Source organism: Moschus berezovskii, chromosome 5, assembly GCF_049115385.1.
Source record: "Moschus berezovskii isolate FMDL1 chromosome 5, NW_MosBer_1.0, whole genome shotgun sequence".
Taxonomy (NCBI): Eukaryota; Metazoa; Chordata; class Mammalia; order Artiodactyla; family Moschidae; genus Moschus; species Moschus berezovskii.
Window position 1 is genome coordinate 48,281,727 of NC_142464.1, and position 24,251 is coordinate 48,305,977.

The 24,251-nt window shown below is 38.2% G+C and overlaps 1 protein-coding gene across 2 annotated transcripts in view; it reads left to right on the forward strand.

Annotated features, from left to right (window-relative positions):
* Positions 1 to 24,251, forward strand: part of SLIT2 (slit guidance ligand 2) — a 415,143-nt gene that overhangs the window by 358,935 nt on the left and 31,957 nt on the right. For both annotated transcript variants that reach the window (XM_055434236.2, XM_055434237.2), the window contains 2 exons: positions 2,889 to 3,028; positions 20,656 to 20,749. In XM_055434236.2, the coding sequence (XP_055290211.1) occupies positions 2,889 to 3,028; positions 20,656 to 20,749 (234 nt within the window). The remainder of the gene's footprint in view (positions 1 to 2,888; positions 3,029 to 20,655; positions 20,750 to 24,251) is intronic.

A 24,251-nucleotide genomic window follows, 5' to 3' on the forward strand; every position in this document is an offset into this window, starting at 1 on the left:
ACCACACTATTGCATTCATCTCACACACTAGCAAAGTAATGTTCAAAAGTCTCCAAGCCAATCTTCAACAGTACGTGAACTGTGAACTCCCAGATGTTCAAGCTGGATTTAGAAAAGGCAGAGGAACCAGAGATCAAATTGCCATCATCCACTGGATCATCGGAAAAGTAAGAGTTCCAGAAAAACATCTATTTCTGCTTTATTGACTACGCCAAAGCTCTTGATTGTGTGGATCACAGCAAACTGGAAAATTCTTCAAGAGATGGGAATACCAGACCTCTTTACCTGCCTCCTGAGAAATCTGTACGCAGGTCAAGAAGCAACAGTTAGAACTGAACATGGAACAGCAGACTGGTTCCAAATCAGGAAAGGAGTACATCAAGGCTGTATATTGTCACCCTGCTTATTTAACTTATATGCAGAGTACATCATGCAAAGTGCCGGGCTGGATGCAGCACAAGTTGGAATCAAGATTGCCAGTAGAAATATCAGTAACTTCAGATACACAAATGACAGACAGTGAAGAAGAACTAAAGAGCCTCTTGACGAAAGTGAAAGAGATGAGTGAAAAAGTTGGCTTAAAACGCAACATTCAGGAAACTAAGATCATGGCATCCAGTCCCATCACTGCATGGGGAAACGAGAGACTTTATTTTTGGGGGCTTCAAAATCACTGCAGATGGTGACTCCAGTCATGAAATTAAAGGACGCTTGCTCCTTGGAAGAAAAGCTATGAACAACCTAGACAGCATATTAAAAAGCAAAGAGATTACTTTGCCAACAAAGGTCCGTCTAGTCAAAGCTTATGGTTTTTCCAGTAGTCATGTATGGATGTGAGAGTTAGACTATAAAGAAAGCTGAGTGCCAAGGAATTGTTTATTTTGAACTGTAGTGTTGGAGAAAACTCTTGAGAGTCCCTTGGACTGCAAGAACATCCAACCAGTCCATCCTAAAGGAAATCAGTCCTGAATATTCATTGGAAGGACTTATGCTGAAGCTGAAACTTCAGTACTTTGACCACCTGATGCAAAGAATGGACTCATTTGAAAAGACCCTGATGCTGGGCAAGATTGAAGGGAGGAGGAGAAGGGGACGACAGAGGATGAGATGGTTAGATGGTATTACCAACTCAGTGGACATGAGTTTGAGAAAGCTCCGGGAATTGGTGATGGACAGGGAAGCCTGGCATGCTGCAGTCCATGGGGTTTCAAAGAGTCGGACACGACTGAGTGACTGAACTGAACTGAAAAATAGACATTGTGGTATTCTCCAGTCGTGTGTGCTAAGTCACTTCAGTCATGTCCGACTCTGTGAGACCCTATGGATAGTAGCCTGACAGGCTTCTCTTGATGGAATTCTCTAGGGCAAAATACTAGAGTGTGTAGCCATTCCCTTCTCCAGAGGATCTTCCCTACACAGGGATCAGAGCCGCATCTCTTGCATTGACATGTGGGTTCTTCACCACTGGAGCCACCTGGGAAATCCCATTCTCACATTAGGATACTACTAAACCAAACAATTTAAAAACACATGTGTATATTATATTAATCAAGTCAAATTAGGTCAAGACAAAATAGTAGCTCTGTTGTGCTAATTAATAGCCATGTAGTCCCCTCAGTTCAGTTCAGTTCAGTCGCTCAGTCGTGTCCGACTCTCCGCGACCCCATGAATCACAGCACGCCAGGCCTCCCTATCCATCACCAACTCCCGGAGTTCACTCAAACTCATGTCCTAGTCCCCTACTGCAAGGCATATATTCATCAGTTGTATATTGTGTGTTCCTTTAAAACAGACGGTGTATAATGATAAGATGTAAATCCCACTGAAGCAGAAAATTAATGATTCCGATTTCCAAGCCTCAATATGAGTAGACAGACATGCTGTGAACATTTTTAATCTGGAGTTGTTTAATCTTTCAGTACAGTTACTTCAGATCTACTTCATGAATCATGAAACAGAGTTCTTATAATGACACTAATGATTTCACATAAGAATGCTAATCTACTACTAAAGCTTGTTAGAAATATCACTTTTTATAATACATGTATTGGCTTCCCACGTGGCTCAGTTGGTGAAGAATCTGCCTGCAATGCGGGAGACCTGGGTTTGATCCCTGGGTTGGGAAGATCCACTGGAGAAGGGAACGACTACCCGCTCCAGTATTCTGGCCTGGAGAATTCCATGGACTCTACAGTCCATGGGTTCGCAAAGAGTCGTATACGACTGAGAGACTTTCGCTTAATAAAACATATGCTTCATTTCTACATTCTGTTATGAAGTTGTCTCTTTTTCATCAAAACTTTACGCATTGATTATTCTGATACCTAGCAAGATTAAAGGTGCAGTGTTTTATGCCAGTGGGGGGAAAATTGTATTTGTCAAGGTTTAAAGAGAATATTCACATTTTATAATAACAAAGAAGACAAAGTTTTATTTTCGGGTTTCTTTTTTGCTTTGAGACATCAAGAACATTACAGGTAGGGTAGAAAGTTGTAATTTTTTAAAAGTCAGAATCATTCCTTCTTATTTATGAGCAAAGAAGCATGAGTTATTTTTTTAGAGTACAACTCAAGATTAAGATATCTAAGGCTGTAAACTTTGCTCATGTTTTAGACCTGCGAATGTATTGGATTTATTGACTTATAGGACCCGGGGGGCTATTTGCCATCTTGCAGCCAGCATAAATTTTCTCTCAAATTGTTTCTGATTTGGGGGATAGTCCCTTAAATTGATGCTTGCACCATGTCATTCAAAAGCATTTTAAAAATCAATTTCCTGTCGTTAAAAGCTCTGTAACTGATGAGTATATTTAGTTTTTTCAATATTTAGACCATATGGTTTGAAAATGCAGGAAGATGTCTTTTATGTTTTCTTCCCCTGGTGTTCAGGTGTATTTGTGCTGATGGATTTGAAGGAGAAAATTGTGAAATCAATGTTGATGACTGTGAAGATAATGACTGTGAAAATAACTCTACATGTGTCGATGGAATTAATAACTACACATGCCTTTGCCCACCTGAGTACACAGGTAGGAAAAGGGAAATTGCTGTGCCATCAATCTGCGTTTGAAAGCACCACTGGAGCTATGCTACATGTGTGTAGTAAACCATTGTATTACTCAATAACTGATTCGTGTTTTGGAAATTAGGTGTAATGTAATAACAGAGTTAAAGATGGTTTCAGCCAACCAAATAAAAGCCCTGGCAAGCTCAGTTATAACACAGGCATCTTCATAAAGTAATGCTCTCTGGCACAAAGAAAATTATTATACTGAAGCTTTCAGTCTCACAACTGAGTGACATTTTCATGCAAAGCACTTTTCCTGTGCAGACCAACCCATCAATATGTATTTGAAAAGGGAGCATTTCTTTACATGGGCAAAATAGAATTAAGCATTTGAAATTCTTCATGTCCATATTTGTTTCTTCATTAGAGTATTTGCCTTCAGCACTCTCATCCTTCAAACTAAGTCACAATCAAGAATATATACATTGATCACTTTGGATAATCTTATCAGACCGTTATCCCCCCTTCCCCTTTTTTTTCTATCTTGAGACAAAATGTCAGGAATAAGGGTGATAAATCTCATAAGACTATCCAAACTGATAAACTTCTGCCCTGGATAAACCAATTTGCTGTAAAGTCAACATCAATTTTATGACTTACTTATTCTGTCAGAATATCTGTTTTGATTGATTTTTGTGGCTCTGAGTAAGAAACTTCATAGTTTCAATCTTGTTTCATTTAAAGTTGATAGAGAAAAGGAGAATGTTACATGTTTTATGTGTAAGAATTAAATGGAGTAGTAGATTCTGTCACTCTATTCAGAGTTACCATTTTCATTTGATTGGGTATTTTTCATTAATTGTATTTATTTCCATATATATAGTTAAGACTGTCAGAGGGTGAAATAGTTCCTTGGATGACTGAGGTGTTAACATCTCTCAACATGAAAAATGAAGCACAGCTGTATGATTAATTTTCCCAGGGATTCGTTAGAAAAGCATTGAAATTTAAGCTTTTATGGCATACTCAAGCTTTGCAATTTAAGAGGTACTTTTCTTGGTGGGAAAATGCTAAATAGAATAATGAGTTTTTGTTTTGACATCCTGGGTCTGTCAGAGAAATTCTGCAGCTGCCTTTTCCATGGTGTGATTTATTTTTCACAACAGTGAAGTACCTCATGCCATATGATGTAATAATACTGTTTCCAGTAGAAATTTGAACATGTTGTATCACCAGTTGCTGTATTACATATAAGCAGCCCATGGACTCCTTAGTGGCCAGAATTTGAATTCTCTGTTATGTTACATTAATTAAAGATACTGAGTCGGTCTAACATACACCCATTCTAATGTGGCCGGAGAGTTTAGGTGTTCCATAGCTTTGCATTCATATCAGTATTACTCATGTCACACCTCAGGTACTTGCCATTCGTATGAGTGCACAAATTCTGAAGCCCTCGGAGTTACTCTGAGATTCTGAGTTTTATTGGATTGGGGAATCCAGCCTTGTACAGGCAGTCCAGTGCTTGCCCTAAAATCTGGACCTAGTACCTTCCTAGAATAGTTATTTTATCCCATCATTGTCTGATCATTATAGAAATAACTTAATTCCCTTAATGTCAGAGGCCTCCTTAAATTCTCCTACTCTGATGAGGACAAATTGGACCTGAGAATTTCAAGGCCAATGTGTTCCTGAGCACAGATACCGGGAATTTTTCTTTATTCCCTTACCAAGGAAAACCTAGACCTGACAGCACTACTGTATTCAGGTTCCTACATGCCTTTTTCATGATGATTTACATAAAGTAGCAGTTTATTCTGAATTGGTTTCCATGGGTCCATCTTTGGCTTTAGATGCTATGTTATTCTGTATCCATTTCTTTGAGTCTTTGTTTTTACCTTCTCTTCCTTCCTTTTCCCAGGCTCCCTTCCTACACCTGATCTTCTTGAATGTTTTCTCCACCTTAAAGTGATTCAGTTCAGTGCAACTTGCTCTGAGAAGTTATTACAAAGCTTTATTTCCCTGCTGTCAGATCTCTTTCTTTGAAACATATGCAAAAAAAAACTCCAAAGCTTAGCACAAACACTTTTGAACCAAAATGTGACATCTCAAAAAGCTATGATGTGGTAACCTGCCAAATAGTCAAGAGCTATTTGGTGCTTAATAAGAATTGAGACTCTTCTGTTTTTCTTTTTTTTCTGGTCTTATCTATTGCTAATATAAATTTGCCTTAATCCAGGCTAATAATAAATAAAAATATTGCATTCAATAGGAAGTTCATAGCATACAAAACATGAAGCTATGATCACTGTTAACTGTGGGTTGGATTTTGTGGGAAGTGAAGAGTTTTGCGAATTGGCATTGGAGCAGATACCTAAACCAGGCAATGTTTGTATTTCATCTACTAGCTGTAGCATTTTTGTCTGTATGTGAAATGAGCTCATTTACAAAATATCAAGCAACCATCTGCAGATTTTGAAATCAGTGGCACATAAGTGGCCTTTAATTATAGGGAGGTATAAATTGGACTCCAGAGCTTTATCCAAGTCTGCTTCATCCAAGTCTACAGTTAAGGAGGCATTTCCTTATATTGTGGCTGCACTATTTGAGATTTAAGTTTGGAATCTGATTAATGAGCCTGAGATCTTGGAACAGAAACCCTACTGTGCTCAGGGAATATAATAATGTTGTCATTGTTTAAAAATCATTCAAGTTGCAAGTTGCTTTACTGCTTGGAGACTTTTTTTACTCTATCTCTCAGAGGCATTCAGTGCAAAAATGAACTCTTTACTAGGAGCAAATAAGACTTCATAGGGAAAGCTCGTAAATTACCATAGTGAAAATTTTTACATTTAGCACACACGTCAAGAATCAAAATGGATATGATTTGTCAATAGAGAAAATTAAGAGATCTGAAAGCAGTCTCTGAACAAGGTCATGATGTGATGAGCAGGCTATAAAACACGGCTACCCATTTTCAAATTAAATGAACCACCATTGGAAAATTATTAAATATATTTAAGCCCATATAACCAAAATACCACAGTACATAGTTATTGATTTATTAGAGGACAAAACTCTGTCCTTTTCTACTTCAGAGATTGACAACATAAATTTTAAGAATCAGTATTGTCTGTTATGTAACCCTTACTCTCCCTTCCCACCCAAGTCCTCCAAACCATTCTTTTCTACCTAATTCAATCCATGATCTGTCCAGTGTATAACATATGACTGTTGATTGCTAGGATTCTTTAGACAAGATTAATCTTTGAAAAGTTTTAGTTCACCGTGACTCTAAATTAAAATGACTGTGTTAAGGATTAAGTAAGACTCTGAAATGGCTAAACAAATAATTTAAAAATCCACACCAGGATTTCAATATTAGCTTGAGAGTTGTGTTTTTTCTTACAGTTTATCATTTTTTAAAAGCTGTTATTATATCCTTTCTAAAAATAAGGCATTGCTTGAAAGTGAATTGTCAAAGAATTCCTCAAATTAAACTAGCTCAAGTTATAAAATTGAACATTGTAAACATGGCACCCTTGAAATGTTGAAAAACTTGACACCTTTTCTTAAATAAGCTTTAGTATGAATTCAGGTGTTGCATTGAAAAATGTGGTTTTGCATGTTTCCTAAGAGGCAGAACCCTGTATCTGCTCTGAGACTTAACCCTCTTCTTATAGGACCATATACAAAGTTGAAACAAAATTGATCACTTTTTAACCATGGATATTGCTTGATGGGAATGGCATACGTTCAATAAATGAGTTTCCATACAAGTTGGGCATGTAAAGACTTAGAATGTATTATGCAGAAAAAATTCAGAACATTTTATTTTTCCATTATCTCTTTGTTTTCCAAATCTCCAATGCCCACACACAAACCATTATGTGCACATCTTACGAGTAAAGCTGCCTGTTGTTAAGTCGCCTGGTTTAGCTGAGATCTCTCTCTCCCTGTGATGGCGTCTGCCTTTTGCCTCATTTTCTCCTTGTCTGTGTGTTTGGCCCGGCTGTAGGTAAGAAATGTAAGCCTTGCTTCAGTTTGCGCTCTCACCCTGGCTTCTCTGTTGTTAATGCTGTGCTTTGGCTTCCTGTGCTCTGCTGTGTACTGCAATGTAAAACGTCTCTTGTCTCTTCTGTCTTTGTTGCTGCCAGCTGCTAATCTGAATGAGGTGGAAAAAGGTTAGTTGCCTTTTAAGTCTATTATGATTTTATTTTAGTTTCCCGCTTTCTTTTAAAGCTATATAGATTTCATGGTGTGTAAGTGGTAAAAGGAATGTTGATTAAAATGAAATCTGATATGCATATGTCAAATCAGTCATTCAGATCCTTGATATGTGGATAGCTATACCAAACACTTACAAAAGGGTATCTGAAATGCACTTTACCAATTTCTGGAAGGCTGCAAAAGAAGCTCTTTGAGTGGGTAGAAGAAGTGGCAAAAAAGAAAGACTAATGGGCAGGGAGGCCTGGCATGCTGTGATTCATGGGGTCGCAAAGAGTCGCACACGACTGAGCGACTGAACTGAACTGAACTGAACTGAACCGAACCGAATGCTTTCTAGTTTCTTCTTGTCTTATACTTTTCCTTTTTTAAAGACATTCCAAATGTATTATTTTTATCATGAAAAATGTAAGTCAATTAGTGCAAGACTCCGCCTGCCAAAACAGAATACCTGGGTTCAGTCCCCGGGTTGAGAAGATGCTGTAGAGCAGGAAATGGCAACCCACTCCAGTATTCTTGCCTGGAGAATACCATGGACAGAGAAGCCTGGCAGACTACAGTCCATGGGTCACAAAGAATCAGACTTGACTGACCGACTTTCACTTGTTCACTTGCTTTGTATAAAATAGCAACAAAGCACTTACCTGAAGATGTGTGTGTGCTCAGTCACTTCAGTTGTGTCTGACTCTTGTTGATCCCATGGACTGTAGCTAACCAGGCTCCTCTGTCCATGGGGATTCTCCAGGCAAGAATACTGGAGTAGATTGCTATGCCCTCCTCCAGGGGATCTTGGTCAGGAACCAAGGGATTGGACCTGCGTCTCTTATGTCTCCTGCAGGCAGGTTCTTTACCACTAGCGCCACCTGGGAATCGGGGTCCAGATGCAAACAAGGGTCTAAATGAATCCATGGCCTGCATTCTAACTTTGAGACCTTCCCCTGGAATTTCCCCTTCTTATTTGCTGCCATCTTCCAGATTTGGCATTTTTCACATCCCATAGTGGTTCTGACTCATCCTTAGTTCCAAACAAGCTTTCTTTCTGCTGTCTCCTCAGATGGCTGTAAATAATTGAACATCATGCACATTTGAAAAGGGTAAATCCATAGTCACAAAAATCAGATGCAGACAAGCAATCTACTTAATCTACTCATGAAAACAAGAAAGTGTCTAATTGGTGCCTGTATAATTATCCTGATGACCTGGCTACCTTCCATTACATAGGGCAGGTGGGATACTGATAAATTTATGAAGCTAATGGGAAAAGCTTAAATTTCTCATCCAGGCACTAAAATGTATCAACTCTGGGGCCTCTCACAATCTTTAATGACATCTATCCCACTTCATTTTGATGTTTGAGAATAATGTGGAAGAATGGAAGAATGTATAAGAAAGCACTTGAAAATGTTAGATGTCTATACTCCAGAAATATCATGGGCTGTCATAGAGGACAAGTTCAAGTTTTCCATCATTTAATTTCACCTGTCTTCGCTACAGTGACATGGTTTAGATGATTGATGTCATTCCCAATGATGGAAGAATTCTAACTAACTTTTGATAGAGAAAATTCTACCTAAAATAAGTTATATTCATGAAGGAAATTTCTCCCCCAATGGTTTTCAGTACTGTCTTTTAAAAACAATTATTATTTTTCATTTTATTTACCACACTCACATCCAAAGGGAAAGATTTATTTATGAATAAGTCTTTGGTTTTCTTTGCCCTCTTATTATACTTTGAAGTATAAGGAAATATTGAATACTGAAGAACTCTTCAATTTGGCTGCCTTTTTTTAGGGTTTTTTGTATATTTTTGGATTTTCGTGATCTCCTATTAACAGCGCCCCCTTCTCTCATTAATTATGCCTCATGATGTGTAAAGTCTGTTTATCAGTGCCAATATAGTTGCAGTTGTACTTGCAGTCTGTTTTAACTAGAGAGTACTTTGGCAGCCTAATTATACTGTGTGGTTTGCATTCATCTTCTAACCTTTCAAAGCCTTCTTAAATGCACTTGAATTTTAGAAAAGATTTTAAGGATCCTATTTGCTCTGTAGTTAATAGACAATGCCTATTGAGCCCAGAACAACAGTTTAGCTTAACCAAGCCTCAGTCAATATAATTTGCACTGATTTATTCTGAAAACAAAATTATTTCTGCAGTTTTTGTGGTTGTTGGAATTGGCTGCATTATTTAGACATAATGTTCCAGTGAGGAAGTATTGAAAAACACCTCCTTATTTATTTATTTATTTATTTGAAGAGGTAAATTTTTCCATTTTAAAAAATTCAAAAGATATTTATTGAGAAAATACATTATTCAGGATACTGTGCTCAGAATTGAAAGTGATATGAGAATACATAAAACATTAGCCCTTGTCAAGTTCTGTGGCTTTGATTCTTCATTGCAAGTTCAGATTAGGTCAGTTATTTCACCAGTACGAAGCAATCATTTCTCATTCCAACAAAGTGAATGGCAAAATATAGGTATTTGACTAGTTTTTAAATAAAGAGAATAGTTTCTGAATACAAAGTGTAATCAAACTTTCTGGCAAATGAGCATTATAGAACAACCTATTTCATATTATATAGAACAAAAATGAGAATATAAAATGGTTTTCTTTTTTGAAATATATTAATTCCCACATTTATAACATATTTCCTTGAGCCTTCCTGTTTTGAATTATGATAAACTTTATCTCATGAGAGATTGCACTCTGGCAGTGTTTGTTATGCGTGTATCCCATTTAGCACACCCTTTGAACTAAGAGGACATTTATCCGTGGCTAATATATCTTCAAAAATTCACAGCCCCTCAAGATCAGTTCTCTATATTTCTATACTAACCATTGGATTTGCTTAAGTTTAGAGACATGGGTATGCTCTGGATAGTTTATTGATATTATGAAGGTCAGTTAACTTTGCTAATTGATAGAACAAATTTCAGGGTAGTAAACACAAGAAAGCATCAGATTATTATTAAAAGGAACCTGTAAGAAGAATTAGCTCTTTTATAAAAATAAGAAGCGGAAACTCTCTGTTCATAAGTAATTCTTTACTTACTGATGGAAATAAATTCATTTATTATTATCACTCCTGATAAGGATACTGACTATTCAGGTTGGGGACTGGGCATCTGCTCATGTTAATGTGCTCTGGTGCCAGGGATTATAACAATGAGCAAACCATGGAACAAATAGGACTGGCCTGGTTCAGTGAAAGAAGAGGAAACAAATACTTTTCTTTCAGGTCCAATTCAATTAACCTGTCCTGGAATGGCTCCCATAATCCCATCAGCTGTGTCCACCATCTAATACAGTCCATCCGTCTCCCTGCAAGGTCTGTGAGAGGAGAGAGGATTGTATTCTTTATACGAATAAGAACAAATGAGAAATGTACAATTTTTAAGGAATTGCACGGAATTTTTTAAATTGGATAATGAAAAACATTCAGGTCTGTTTATCTTAATCTTTCTCAAACATGCCATTTACACTCATACTTCCTATTGATTCCAGAGTTCATCCTCTCTGTTTCCCATTGGGATAGTCATTATTTGGCAGACAAGATTATCAGGATATCTGAGTTAACAGGGTAACCTATCAAGTCCAGCCTGCAAGGGCATACATGAGGCTGGGATCTCAGAACACGAATCTGCTACCAGTGTTCCTTACTCTCTCTTTCTTATATTATCCCTTATGCCATCTGGGTCTCCTTCTCCTTAACATTTATGAAGTATTTTCCTGTGAAAAGCAATCAAATAAGTGCTGCCTTTCACATTTTTCAACAGTCATTGAGTATCTAATTTGTGGCAGATAATTTGCTGGCAAATACAATGACAATGAAGAGATACAAAACTATAAATAAAACTATCCATCCCTTACCCCCAAGTAGTATAACTTTAGGAAGTGAAATATCAATTTATTTCCAGTAGGTTGCTTTTTTTGATACCTTTCCTTGCTGTGCAAATTCATGTAGAGTAGAATTAGTAGCATTTTTCCATGTTTTTCTTGACTGAAGGAAGAGCTCACAATGCAAATATTTGAAGAATGATGTGTTTGACCCTCTAGAACTCTGTGTCTTGGGGATGTCGTCAGGAATTCAACCAGACTTCCTCCTTTGTTATAAGTGTATTTGAAAATGTCATAACAGATTAAATTTAACACTAGAATTCTGGTTCAGTTATCCAGATTGTGGTCGTCAGTTACCTTTCCATTTTTATTAATATCAATGATCCTTTCATATTAAAAGAGAAACTAGCTTGGTAGAGTTTATGAATAGGAATAAGAACAGGCTGGAGCAGAATCCTTCCCACCCCCTTCACAATGGACCCTGAGATTATTTCTGTTTCAGAGAAGAAAGAAACTAATCTGCTTATATTAGCAAACACTAGTGAGAGTTAAGCGTTCCAACAGTGTCATATGCCTCTATCTAAAATCATTTGTTATGTTTGTAAATATGGCAACCTGAACACACAGTGCTAATTTTTGGAAAAATATAAATGAGATACTACTTGCTAATTAAAACCCACACTTTCTTATTGCTCAATTAGTGCAAAAAAATGAATAATTAACAGAGTTGAGTTGGAAAATTCCTGGAATCCAACCTCTTCTCTGTTAAGCAGGCTTTGAGAACTGAGTAAGCTTCTGCAAGATATGCTGCTGCAAACTGTGCCATTTAGAAAAGAAGACATTTTTGAAGAGTTGTTGGATTGACAATTAGTTGCTTTCCATCTACCAAGAAATTAAGATATGCTGTTGCCTAAATTTCTTGGTAGATGGAAAGCAACTAATTGTCAATCCAACAACTCTTCAAAAATGTCTTCTTTTCTAAATGGCACAGTTTACCTTGCCAAGAGAAGTTTCTTTAAGGGTAATAGTCAATTTTGCATCTGTGTAGTATATTTTTCAATAATAAAATAATAAGTTATTCAGCCAGTTTGTAGGGCGTGATGCTGTCCATATACCAGTCACTAAATGAAACTTAAGGGAAACTTAAGCATCTACCTTATGTCTCTATTTTTTTCCAGATTTTAACTCCTCCAGAGTAAGGACTTTGTCATGCACATCCTTTTATTTGCTGAGTCTAGTTCAAAAGAGTTTCTCCCTAATATATTATTATTAAAATTGTTAAACTAAAGTTAAGTTTGAATTTGGTCAAGTTAAACAGCCCCACTCCAGAATGCATGTAAAATAATTCTACTATATGCTGTTAATTTCCTCTTACACTATTCTTACTAGTTTCAGGAAAAATTTAATATTCTCTCTCATGGATTATATGACAGCTTCATTATTCATTGGTTTGACAAAGAATCACCACAGTTAAGAATTTTCAACGGTGCCATAAGTTAAACCAGTATATTTTAAGAAAAAGCATGTTTAAGAAATGTGTCTTTATAGAAAATGTAAGTCGTTTTTAGTGACAAGGCTCAACTCGGGTGTCATCCACCTACCACAAGCTTTGATGACTATGGTGTAATTTAATAAAACACTTTCAAGATTATTATTTTGTAATTAATGATAATAGAGATGTTGATAGTTGTTTTTCATTGCAACTGTCATTCAAAGTTCAAGCCAGTCTGCAGATTTATTGTCAAGCAGATGAAACAGAAATTAGACTCAGTTTTCTCCCCTTCCCCATAAGACAGTAGTTTATGATTCTCTTGCCATTATTACCTTTAATAATTTAAGAGGAGGAGAATCTCCATTACTGTGTGGGTGGCCTGTCCTGCAATCCTCACCATCTAATGACAGGCCTCTTGGAGAGAGGGCCAAGCACTGATTGGTCCAAGTCAACCAAGACTCAAAGTGCCTCTCAGAGACATCCAACTCCGGCAGCGAATGGAGGGCTAAACCATGCTGATAGGCTCTTTTCAAACCTTGACTCTTGAAGTGCAGAGGTCATCGTTAGGGGCCACTTCCTCTCCTTGTTCATTGCTATTACAGACTCTGTTGGGGAAGCTTAAAGAGTGTTTCAGACATGGGAGAGAACAGTCACATGGAATGAAATAAAAAAGGAAAGAGGCAGAAGAGAGGATGGGAAGGAAGGGAAGAAAGGAAAGATGTAAGGAGAAGAAGTGAGAGAAGAAAAGAAATAGTTGCATAAGTTGAAAGTTTTATTCCCCACTATAAACCCCCAATAATTTAGAATTTACCAGCTATTTTGGTTTACTAGTGCTGCTATAACAAACTGTCACAAACTGGGTGATTTAAATTATAGGAATTTAATGTCTCACAGTTCTTGAGGTTAGAAGTCCAAACTCAAGGTATCAGTGGCATTAGATCCTTTTGAGAGAAGGTCCTGTTGCAGACATCTCTGCTCGGCCTGTCAATGGCCATCTTCCCTCTCTGTCCACTGTATGGGCTGCCCGCTGTGCTGGGTTTCTTGTCCTATAGGAACATCATGGGCTTCCCCAATGGCTCAGGGGTGACGATTCCACCTGCAGTGCAGGAGACACAGGGTCAATCCCTGGGTTGGGAAGATCCCCTGGAGGAGGGCATGGCAACCCACTGCAGTATTCTTGCCTGGAGAATCCCATGCAGAGAGTAGCCTGGAGGGCTACAGTCCCACGGATCGCAAAGAGTCAGACGCAACTGAGCACAGGCACCTGTAGGACCATCAGCCATACGGGATTAGGGCCCACCTACAGACCACATTTTAACCTGATTACTTCTGTAAAAACCCTATCTCCAAATAAGATCCCATTCTGAGGTACTGAAGAACTGCACCATATTTTTGAGGGGGAACTAGAGGGGGAACAAATTCAACCCATGACACTACTTCACTATATTTCAAACTCTTGATTTTTGCCCGAGAAAACCTGATCTTTTCAGTGTTCTCCATGTCACTGAAAGGTAGTTCCAGTCTTCATACCAGTCTTCTAGAAATCTAAAGTTCCAGACAGCTTCCTCTCTCCCCTATGCCCACCCAATCCAACACCAGTTCCCATCTATTTAGTTTCCCAAATGTCTCCCCAGACTATCTCCATCTCCCCTATACAATCACGTGGGTACCAACTGAGTCATCTCTCACACATTTGTATCTGTCTCTGTGCAATCCAGCCTCCACTAGAGCCAGAATGTTCTTTCCCAGATACAGATGTCATCTGGCCATCCTCCATCATAAAACCCTTCAATGGCACCCACTGCTCACTAAGTAAAGACATGCTACCTTGTGGCCCCTGCTACCCTCTGTGACCTTCTCTGCCACCATGCTCTCCCAGCTCACTCCCAGGGTTTCAGAGCTCATGTTTTCCATGTCACCTCCTGCACAGAACCTCTGCCAGTGCTCGTTATCCCCTCTTCACCTGCAATCCAAGCCCTACTTCTTCAGAGTACAAAAGAAAACCTCCCTTACAGTCAGTTGCCCTTCTAGAGCAAATCAGAGCACTTAGCCTTCATCACTCAGGTTGTTTTATAGTTACCTGTGAAATTATTGGATCAATATCTTGAACTCCATGAGGACAGGGATATCATTTTTTGTTATTCACCATCATACTCCTCGCATTAACACAAGTCTTCTTATATAGTATGTACTCAAAATATATGGTGATGTTAAAAATCTGGTGGTTGGCTACCAGAATCATTTGTTAACTGATAGGAACTCTAACTCGGTGTAAAGCCCCAAAGGTCTGTTACTTATTTTTATTTTATATTGTACTATATTTTATTTACAGTGTTGTTGGCATTGTAAAATTTAAATTCAAAAAAATGCAAAGGCAGATCTCACTATAGATATCAGGCAAGAAGTTTGTGGAAGAGTTCTAAAACTACTTCAGTGAGTGTGCTAATAAGGAATGCAAATAAAAAGATGACTTAAGACACCAGAAATACACATGAAGATGAAGGAAGGGCTGCATATGTTTAAGAAGTAGGGAACTTTAAAATTAGGTCCGTGGATCTAAAGTGAAGCAGGACACAAGGCTCTCTCCAGGCACTGTTTCCCATAGGAACCATCAAGTACATTGAGATTTCTGCCTCGTTGCAGTAATATGCACAGTACTGGTACCTCAGTGGAAATAAGGTACATGCCAACACTGTTCTTACCACTGATGCAGTAATGTTTGGTTCAGCTAAGGTATGATGCTTCCTTTGCTGACTTGCTATCTGCCTTATCCATCTCTTTAGAAGCACTTTGCCTTAAAAAAAAAAATTTATAGCCATAGCTGACCGTGCACAACTTCAATTCCAGAACATCATTTTACTCATAAAGAACTGGGGCCCAGAACAATAAAATAGTTCACTTCTCTGAAACGGGTCCATTGTTTTATATCAAATAAGTCGCAGAAGATTATTCCAAGCAGTGACTCAGTAACCCACATGTCATTTCACCCAAGTAATAGTTGTTTCTCCCCAGGAACTCTTTATGCTAGTTCACTCTTTACTCCAAACAGAGCATTAACTCTGATGATCCAGCTTTTACTGCTCCACCCACAAGGTGACCGTAGCATTTGTCACCCAAATCAGAGCGTGTGTATGTGAGTGCATGGGGACACTATTGAAAATCACCTTGGGACAGCAGGTATAAAGCAGGACTGTCCGGAGCAGGCCAGGATATACAGTCATATTACTGCTACATCAGATTCTTCAGAAAGACCACATATACAGATGCTCAGTAAGCAGTGAATTACATCTTCTTCTGGACTCTGAGGATAACTTGTAGGAGAGGGCATCACTCTTGCCTTACTCCTTCAACAGCTCTCATTAATATAATTGTAGAGCTTAATCATTTCAAACCTCACTGTCTGCCATACTTAACTGACAGACACAATCAGGAAGAGGTGATCTAAAACCTAGATGTCACTTTCTTACCAAAAAAAAAAACCCTCTGTGTGCTGTTTTTTCTTCACGATTTTCAGCTGATCATTCACTAACTTCTGTTATCTTGAGAAGGTAACAGTACATTCCCTGGTTGACTCCTGTTTCTTCTCTAAAACAAAGGCGCAACCAGCCGACACATACACAAAGTTTTACCTTCTCATCAACAAAAAACACTGAAAGCTAGAAGCACAAAGAAGATTAATTTGCTCGTCTGATCAAAAGTGAAATCAAAAATGCCAAGCAATGATTGTGTTCCATGCTATTGTTTTGTCATTGGGGAGTTTTAAGGGCTCAGGATGAAGCCAAATAAATAGGATTTCCTGGGATTTTGTGGAGTTGGTTGGAGCCAAATTATGAATCCAGCATTTGCCTAGATTCTGTCTTGAGGGGGTCATGAGCACTTGAACCACATTGCCCTTAACACTCCAGTGGCCTGACTTTCCTTTCCCCCAGGGCCATGTTAGAAATGTAAAGACCTGCTTATGAGTTAATAGATTATAGCTCACCTTTCCATCCATTCTGTCACCTCACACACTTCATCATTTCAGGAGAGGAGGGAGCCCTTGATACAATATCAAGAAGGCCTTGGATCATCAAAAAATGAGAAAAGAAACAGATTCAGTTACTTTCCTTTCCTTTATTTTGCCCCTAATTTTTCCACTAACTCAGTACTAGCTCTGACTGTAAAGAATACCAAAAAGAAAAAGTACATAATGTCCTCTCAATACTGTGAGGTTTGGGAGAAATAGTTCAGTAGTATTAATAATTAAAAGCATATGAGTGCATTACTGTTAGAGCCTTTTGTTTCCATTCTTCTCAGAAATCTAACACAGTGTTCAAATGTTTTCCTTTTACTGGTTTAGAACTAGATAAACCTCCCTGCATTTGTCTGTGCAGCTTGATTCGTTTCCCATTTTATATTAAGCTTCTATATCTTACCACCGTGGGATGTTATTTGAAAGCTGACTTTCCCCAAATACAGCAGAACACAATATAATTAGAAGAAATTCAAAAAACAGTTCAATGAAAACACTTATTTTTAATATTTAAAAAGTGTTTAAATGATGTTTAAAGGAAAGAACATAAGCTAGTTCTTTTTAATGATGAGTGGCTAATCATTAAGTAGAAATTAAAGAGAAAAAATATCTAAAAGTGGAAGTGAAAGAAGTTAAATATAGGTCAACAAGATAGAGATCTTTCCTTAAAAGGCATGAATGTTTCTTTCAATAAATATTATTTTATTATGTCGTTATTCCATACCCTAGAGAGATATAAAGACAAATATTCCAAACATGCTGCTCTCAATGATCTTCCAATCAAAGAAAAGAAATGAGGTAGACACTAATGAATACCCAGTGCATCCAAAGCAGTAAAACCCCACAAGCTTACCTTGTATGATTGTCATGAACATTAAGTGATTACATATTTATGCAATGTTTAATTAGAGCAGTCTGATACACAGCCTGCATGCATGCTCAGTCATGTCCAACTCTTTTTGACCCCATGGACTATAGCCACCACGCTTTTCTGTCCGTGGAATTTTCCAGGCAAGAATAGTGGAGTGGATTGCCATTTTCCTTCTCCAGGGAATCTTCCCAGTCCAGGAATTGAGCTCATGTCTCTTGTATATCCTGCACTGGCAAGCTCTTTACCACTCTTTACCACTGAGCCACCTGGGAAGCTCCCCCCGATACACAGCAGTAAGCACTGTCATACATGTTTATTAAGTCAATAAATAAATACACAAAATACATGTGCCTTAAGAGAATCACAAGCAAACATGATATATAAAAATTATTGAAAGAAATTGATGTCTAATGCCACCCTTAATGACATGTAACAGATCGTTGAAAAGATCCAGGAAGATTTCATAAAGAATCGGTTATATAATGGATGAGAAAACTGACAGCAGAACTTATTAAATTTACTAAGGCAAAAGGAAGCACCACTAACCCAGGCAAAGAGTTGAGATAAATTCATAAAATAGTGAATAGACACAAGTGCAAGAATATAGGGTGGAAGATTGGGCTTTAAAAGTGAGTCAGGCAGTAATGGGAAACAGATAATGCTTTGTATTATTTGTTAGTATTATCATATTTGGTGATACTTAAATGAAGATAAATCCTTTGGAAGTAACCAGCCAGTTTTACCAGAGTCATATGTACAGCTATGTGATGGTCACAATGATCTATCATACACAAATTTAGCAATTAGCATTGCTGTTCTGATGGCTAAAGTAATTAGTATAGTTATTAATATTGATTAATGTGCTGCCATGGATTCTTATGGGCTTCTCAGGTGGCTCATTTGTTAGAATCCACCTGCCAATACAGGAGACGTGGGTTCAGTCCCTGGGTCAGGAAGATCCCCTGGAGAAGGAAATAGAAACCCACTCCAGTAATCTGCCTGGAGAATCCCATGGACAGAGGAGACTGGCAGGCCACAGTCCATGAGGTCACAAAAGAGTCGGACATGATTGAGCGACTAACCAACAACAACATGCTATTCTTTTAAGATAGATTACTTGTAAAATAATGAAATCTTGATATTGAGGTAGCTTTCACGTTTAAGCTGGCATGCTTAGTCTTAAAGCTGTTGTTTAGTCAACAGTTTCTTAGACTGATCTCCTTTCTCACTCCTTTCCACCTTAAGTTTATGGAGAAATACTTAACAGAGAATAAAGGGTTTACTCCTATTTTCTTCTCTTAGAAATGAAGTTCTTTCTCTATGTTCTGTCTCCAGCTCAGACTTTCTCTACTGGTAGGTTGGGAGCTGATTGAGAGCAAAGTCCATCACATCCATCCTTGTAAGCCCCAGCATCTAGTCTAGTATCATCCAGTATAATCCTTATGAATTGTGGTTTAGAATTCTTAATTGGGTTGAATTGGGTTGGATTAGATTAGATCACAATGAATAAAAGTAAGGCATTTCCTTTTATCATTTTTCAAATAACTTCTTATTTGGGTATAAAGTGAAGCATACATAGAAAAATATTTAAACTGCCTTAGATATAGACTACTTTAAAGAGTCTGTATCCAACTGGATAGATTTAATTTGAAAACTGACAGCAGTTTCATCACAGTAGCTTGATAGATTATAATGAATACATTCCATCAAGCTGTATCATTTAAAGTAATACTAGTTGAAAGTAAAAAGCTTTAAATAAATCCTATTTTAAAATAGCTCATCATGTATATGTTGATAAAAATTCGTTGTGTCACAGATTTAAAGACACAGAAAGTCTTAGAACTATGAGACTTTTATTGCAATTAGTTCTCTTTAAGAGACAGGAAAAAAACTAATTATCCTATACCACATTGATATAATTCCAAGCTGAGTACATGAATGTATTTAAATCACGGGAAAAGATTCTTGAAGTGTAAATGATATACCAAATTTAGCTGTTAGGCAACTATTTCTACCATTTGGCTAAGTATACCTTAGAAGAACAGTCTGTAACAAAGAGATTTGCTTCAAACTCCTGATTTTTTAACCAATGCTGCTTTAAATCTATACGCTTTGAACACATAAAAGTTCTAATTGTTTCTTGGAAATGAACAACAGCTGCCTATAGATGTTTCACTTTATTTATTTATTTATTTACTGCATATAAAATCATTTAAAGGTAAGGTAGAAAAGGAAAGAACTTTTAAATCTTATATCTTTCCCATTATCTTAAAAATCTCACACAATGATCAGGAAAGTGTTCTCACTGAAAATCATATTTGGTCTAATGTGTCTGAAAATAATATATGATTGTGTTATTTGTATATGAAGAAATCTCCTTAGAGATAATCAGACATGCAATTCAACACAGAGAGTCTAGAATCAACATGGTTATGCTTGTAGTTCTTATTTATGGATGACAATTATTCTTTATAAACTAGTTGATGGAAAGAAGCGTATGTTCTCTATCTTGATTGATTCTCCTTTTGCTGTTTTCTTTCTGTCATGATGGATGTAGCTGAGGCGTATTCTGTTGAGCTGTTCCAATAAGTCATAAAAGGGAAACAGTCTTTTTTTCTGGGCTTATAAGACCTTGGAGACCCTGAAGATTTGAGAATTATTTTTTTTTTCAAACATAAAACAACAGAATGAGCCAGATGTAAAAGGATACCTACCAAATGATTCTATTTACATCAAACTCAAAAACAGGCACAGATAATCTCTGGTCAGAGTAGTGGTTACTTATCCTTGGAGACAAGCCTCTGGTAAATGATGATGGTAAATGGTGTGTTTTCAGACATGGATGCTGGTTATATAAATGGGTTCAGTCTGTGACCATTTGTTAGCTATTCATTTATCTTTTGAATATATGTTATACCTCAGTAAAAAGTCCAAATAAAAGAGAATGAATACAAACTAAAAGCATTCATATTTCCTTTTCCTCCAGTAAACTACATTCTAACAGTTTACAATAGTTGTGTTTTCCAAATTCATAGAAGTGTTTAGCAGCAGAACCAGCATTTTGGATCTTCTGCTTCCATGTCTTGTGATTTTTTATTTTTGCCAATCACAAGCTATGCTTACCTCGCAGACCCATGACACGGCCTGCTGGCAGGAAAGCTTTTAACCTTTCTCTGTGACCTAATGCCATTTGCCCTGTTAACAGGAGAGTTGTGTGAGGAGAAACTGGACTTCTGTGCCCAGGACTTGAACCCCTGCCAGCATGACTCCAAGTGCATCCTGACGCCAAAGGGATACAAGTAAGTCTGAGGCTGCATTGAGGCTCACGATTGGGGGAGGAGGACCTTTCTTTTTTTGTATTTAGGTATTTATTATTTATTTGGCTACACCAGGTCTTAGTTGTGGCATGCATCATCTTTGATATTTGTTGCAGCATGTGGGATCTAGGTCCCTGACCAGAGATTGAACCTGGGCTCTCTGCATTGACAACTCGGAGTCTTAGCCACTGGACCACCAGGGAAGTCCCAAGGAGGGCCTTTGTTTAAGGAACCCTCTTCTTTCAGGATCTAGCTTCATACCTTTGCTCAGGATTTATAGGGCATTTTCTCCAGGGTTATTGGCATTTTTATAAATGTTTATTTACAGTATGACCTTTTTTAAGTACATCAAAGAGTTTCCTTTTGTTCTGTGACTTTTCAAGGGAAGTTTTGTATGAAATAAAATGGCCTTTGAATGTGTGTATCTGTGTTTAATCACTCAGTCATGCCCAACTCTTTGCAACCCCATGGACTGTAGCCCACCAGGCTCCTCTGTCCATGGAATTTTTCATGCAAGAATACTGGAGTGGGTTGCCATTTCCTATTCCAGGGGATCTTCCCATCCCAGGGACTGAACACACATCTCTTAAGTGTCCTGCAATGGTAGGTGAATTCTTTACCACTGGGCCATCTGGGAAGCCCAAAGTAGCCTTTAGTTCAGTTCAGTCGCTCAGTCGTGTCCAACTCTTTGCGACCCCATGGACTGCAGCACGCCAGGCCTCCCTATCCGTCACAGGAGTTTACTCAAACTCATGCCCATTGAGTTAGTGATGCTATCCAACCATCTCATCCTCTGTTGTCCCCTTCTCCTCTCGCCTTCAATCTTTCCCAGCATCAGGATCTTTTCAAATGAGTCAGCTTTTCGCATCAGGTGGCTAAAGTATTGGAGTTTCACTTTCAACATCAGTCCTTCAATGAATATTCAGGACTGATTTCCTTTAGGATGGACTGGTTGGATCTCCTTGCAGCCCAAGGGACTCTCAAGAGTCTTCTCCAACACCATAGTTCAAAAGCATCAGTTCTTCGGTGCTCAGCTTTCTTTATAGTTCAACTTTCACATCCATCCAAAATAGCCTTTGGCTGTGTTCAGTTAAATTTATTTGAAGACCCAATAGTGAAAGTTGCTCAGCCATGTTGCAATTCTTTGCAACCTCATGGACTATACAGTCCATGGAATTCTCCAGGCCAGAATATTGGAGTGGGTAGCTGTTCCATTCTCCAGGGAATCTTCCCAACCCAGGGATCAAACCGAGGTCTCCCACATTGCAGGCGGATTCTTTACCAGCTGAGCTACCAGGAAAACCCAAATAAATTCATAATATCTACTAGATGCTTTGTTACCTGAATGGAAGTCATCTTTGGTAAAATAAGTTTGAATTAATGTAACTGAAAATGATTTTTTTCTGCAATAATACTTTAACTACCCAAATGGAGGAAGACAGAGTGACCATATGTCCCAGGTTGCCTTGGTACAATCCGTTTATGTCCATTGTCTCAGTGTAATTAATATTTAGTGTCTCCACTCACGTGCGTGTTGTGTGGGGTGCTTTATCATGCCAGCTAGCAATCTTCCTGAAATATGTTTGGTATCAAATGAAATTATTCCTTTGCCACAATTCTGTAATATTTTTGTTTGTTTGTTTTTTGGGTGGTTTTTTTTTTTTTCATTTTCCCAAACTTATTGATTGTTAACTGAAGGAAAATTGTTTCACTATATTGTGTTGGTCTCTGCCATGCTTGACCATGAGTCAGCCATAGGTATACAAGTGTCCCCTCCCTGTTTAACTCCCTCCCACCTCCTACCCCTTTCCATCCTTCTAGGATGTTGCAGAGCCCTGGTTTGAGTTCCCTGAGTCATACAGCAAATTCACATTGGTTATCTAGTTTACACATGGAAGCATACACACTGTCATGTGTAGAATTCTGTCATATTTTAAGGGTCTATCAACTTCTTTTCTTAGTAGCTTAGAAATCATCCTGTAGGAATCCTTTATTTTAAACATGGCGAGACCATGACCCAGAGAGGTCCATGGCTGTCCAGAGGTCTCAGTGTGACTCAGTGGTGCAGCTGGAGCTGGATTTTATACTTCCCAGTTGGGTGATTTTTCTACTACAGGTTACTTCTGAGAAGTTTTACACTTTATCACCATGGCAGGTTGTTTGTTACAGAAGGTAAGCTGGATTCTCAGAAATGATACTGTAAGGCTCAGGTTGAGTTGTGCCTACAGGAGACAACTAGCAAATAGCAATACTTGTTCCTTTTTTTTTTTTTTAATTTTTTTTTAATTGGAGGCTAATTACTTTAAAATATTGTAGTGGTTTTGCCATACATTTACATGAATCAGCCATGAGTGTACATGTGTTCCCCATCCTGAACCCCACTCCTACCTCCCTCCCCATCCCATCCCTCTGGGTCATCCTAGTGCACTTGTTTCTTTAGCCAGTACTTATTGAGCGTCTGTCATCAGTCAGGGCATGTGCTAATATTGTCATCTTTTGTTTTTATGGAGCTTTATGTCAACATTCAGAAAACAAAGATCATGGCATCTGGTCCCATCACTTAATGGGAAATAGATGGAAAAAGAGTGGAAACAGTGTCAGACTTTGTTTTTTTGGGCTCCAAAATCACTGCAGATGCTGATTGCAGCCATGAAATTAAAAGACGCTTGCTCCTTGGAAGGAAAGTTATGACCAACCTTGATAGTATATTAAAAAGCAGAGACATTACTTTGCCAACCAAGGTCCGTCTAGTCAAGGCAATGGTTTTTCCCGTGGTCATGTATGGATGTGAGAGTTGGACTGTGAAGAAGGCTGATCGCCGAAGAATCGATGCTTTTGAACTGTGGTGTTGGAGAAGACTCTTGAGAGTCCCTTATACTGCAAGGAGATCCAACCAGTCCATTCTAGAGGAGATCAATCCTGGATGTTCATTGGAGGGGCTGATGCTAAAGCTGAAGCTGCAATACTTTGGCCACCTCATGCGACGAGTTGACTCACTGGAAAAGACTGATGCTGGGAAAGGTTGGGGGCGGGAAGAGAAGGGGACGACGGAGAATGAGATGGCTGGATGGCATCACCGACTCGATGGACATGAGTTTGAGTGAACTCCGGGAGTTGGTGATGGACAGGCAGGCCTGGCGTGCTGTGATTCATGGGGTTGCAAAAAGTCGGACACGACTGAGCGACTGAACTGAACTGAACTGATGGCTATTCACTCTCTCATACTCAGGCTTAGTTGCCATAGGATTCAGAGCATTAAAAATTACTCAGGTCAGGAACAGTTTTATAAGAACAGGTGGATTAGAGCTGGAACTAACATATTAATACTTGTCAACAGATTATCGAATATTCGAAGTTGAATGGGAGATGGGGTCATATCACCTGACCCCTATTGCATTTCGAAGATCAACCTGAATAAAATATTTATTCTCAAGTTTCATTTAGAGAATATTTTAATTCAATTTGATTTAAAATTCATTATTTT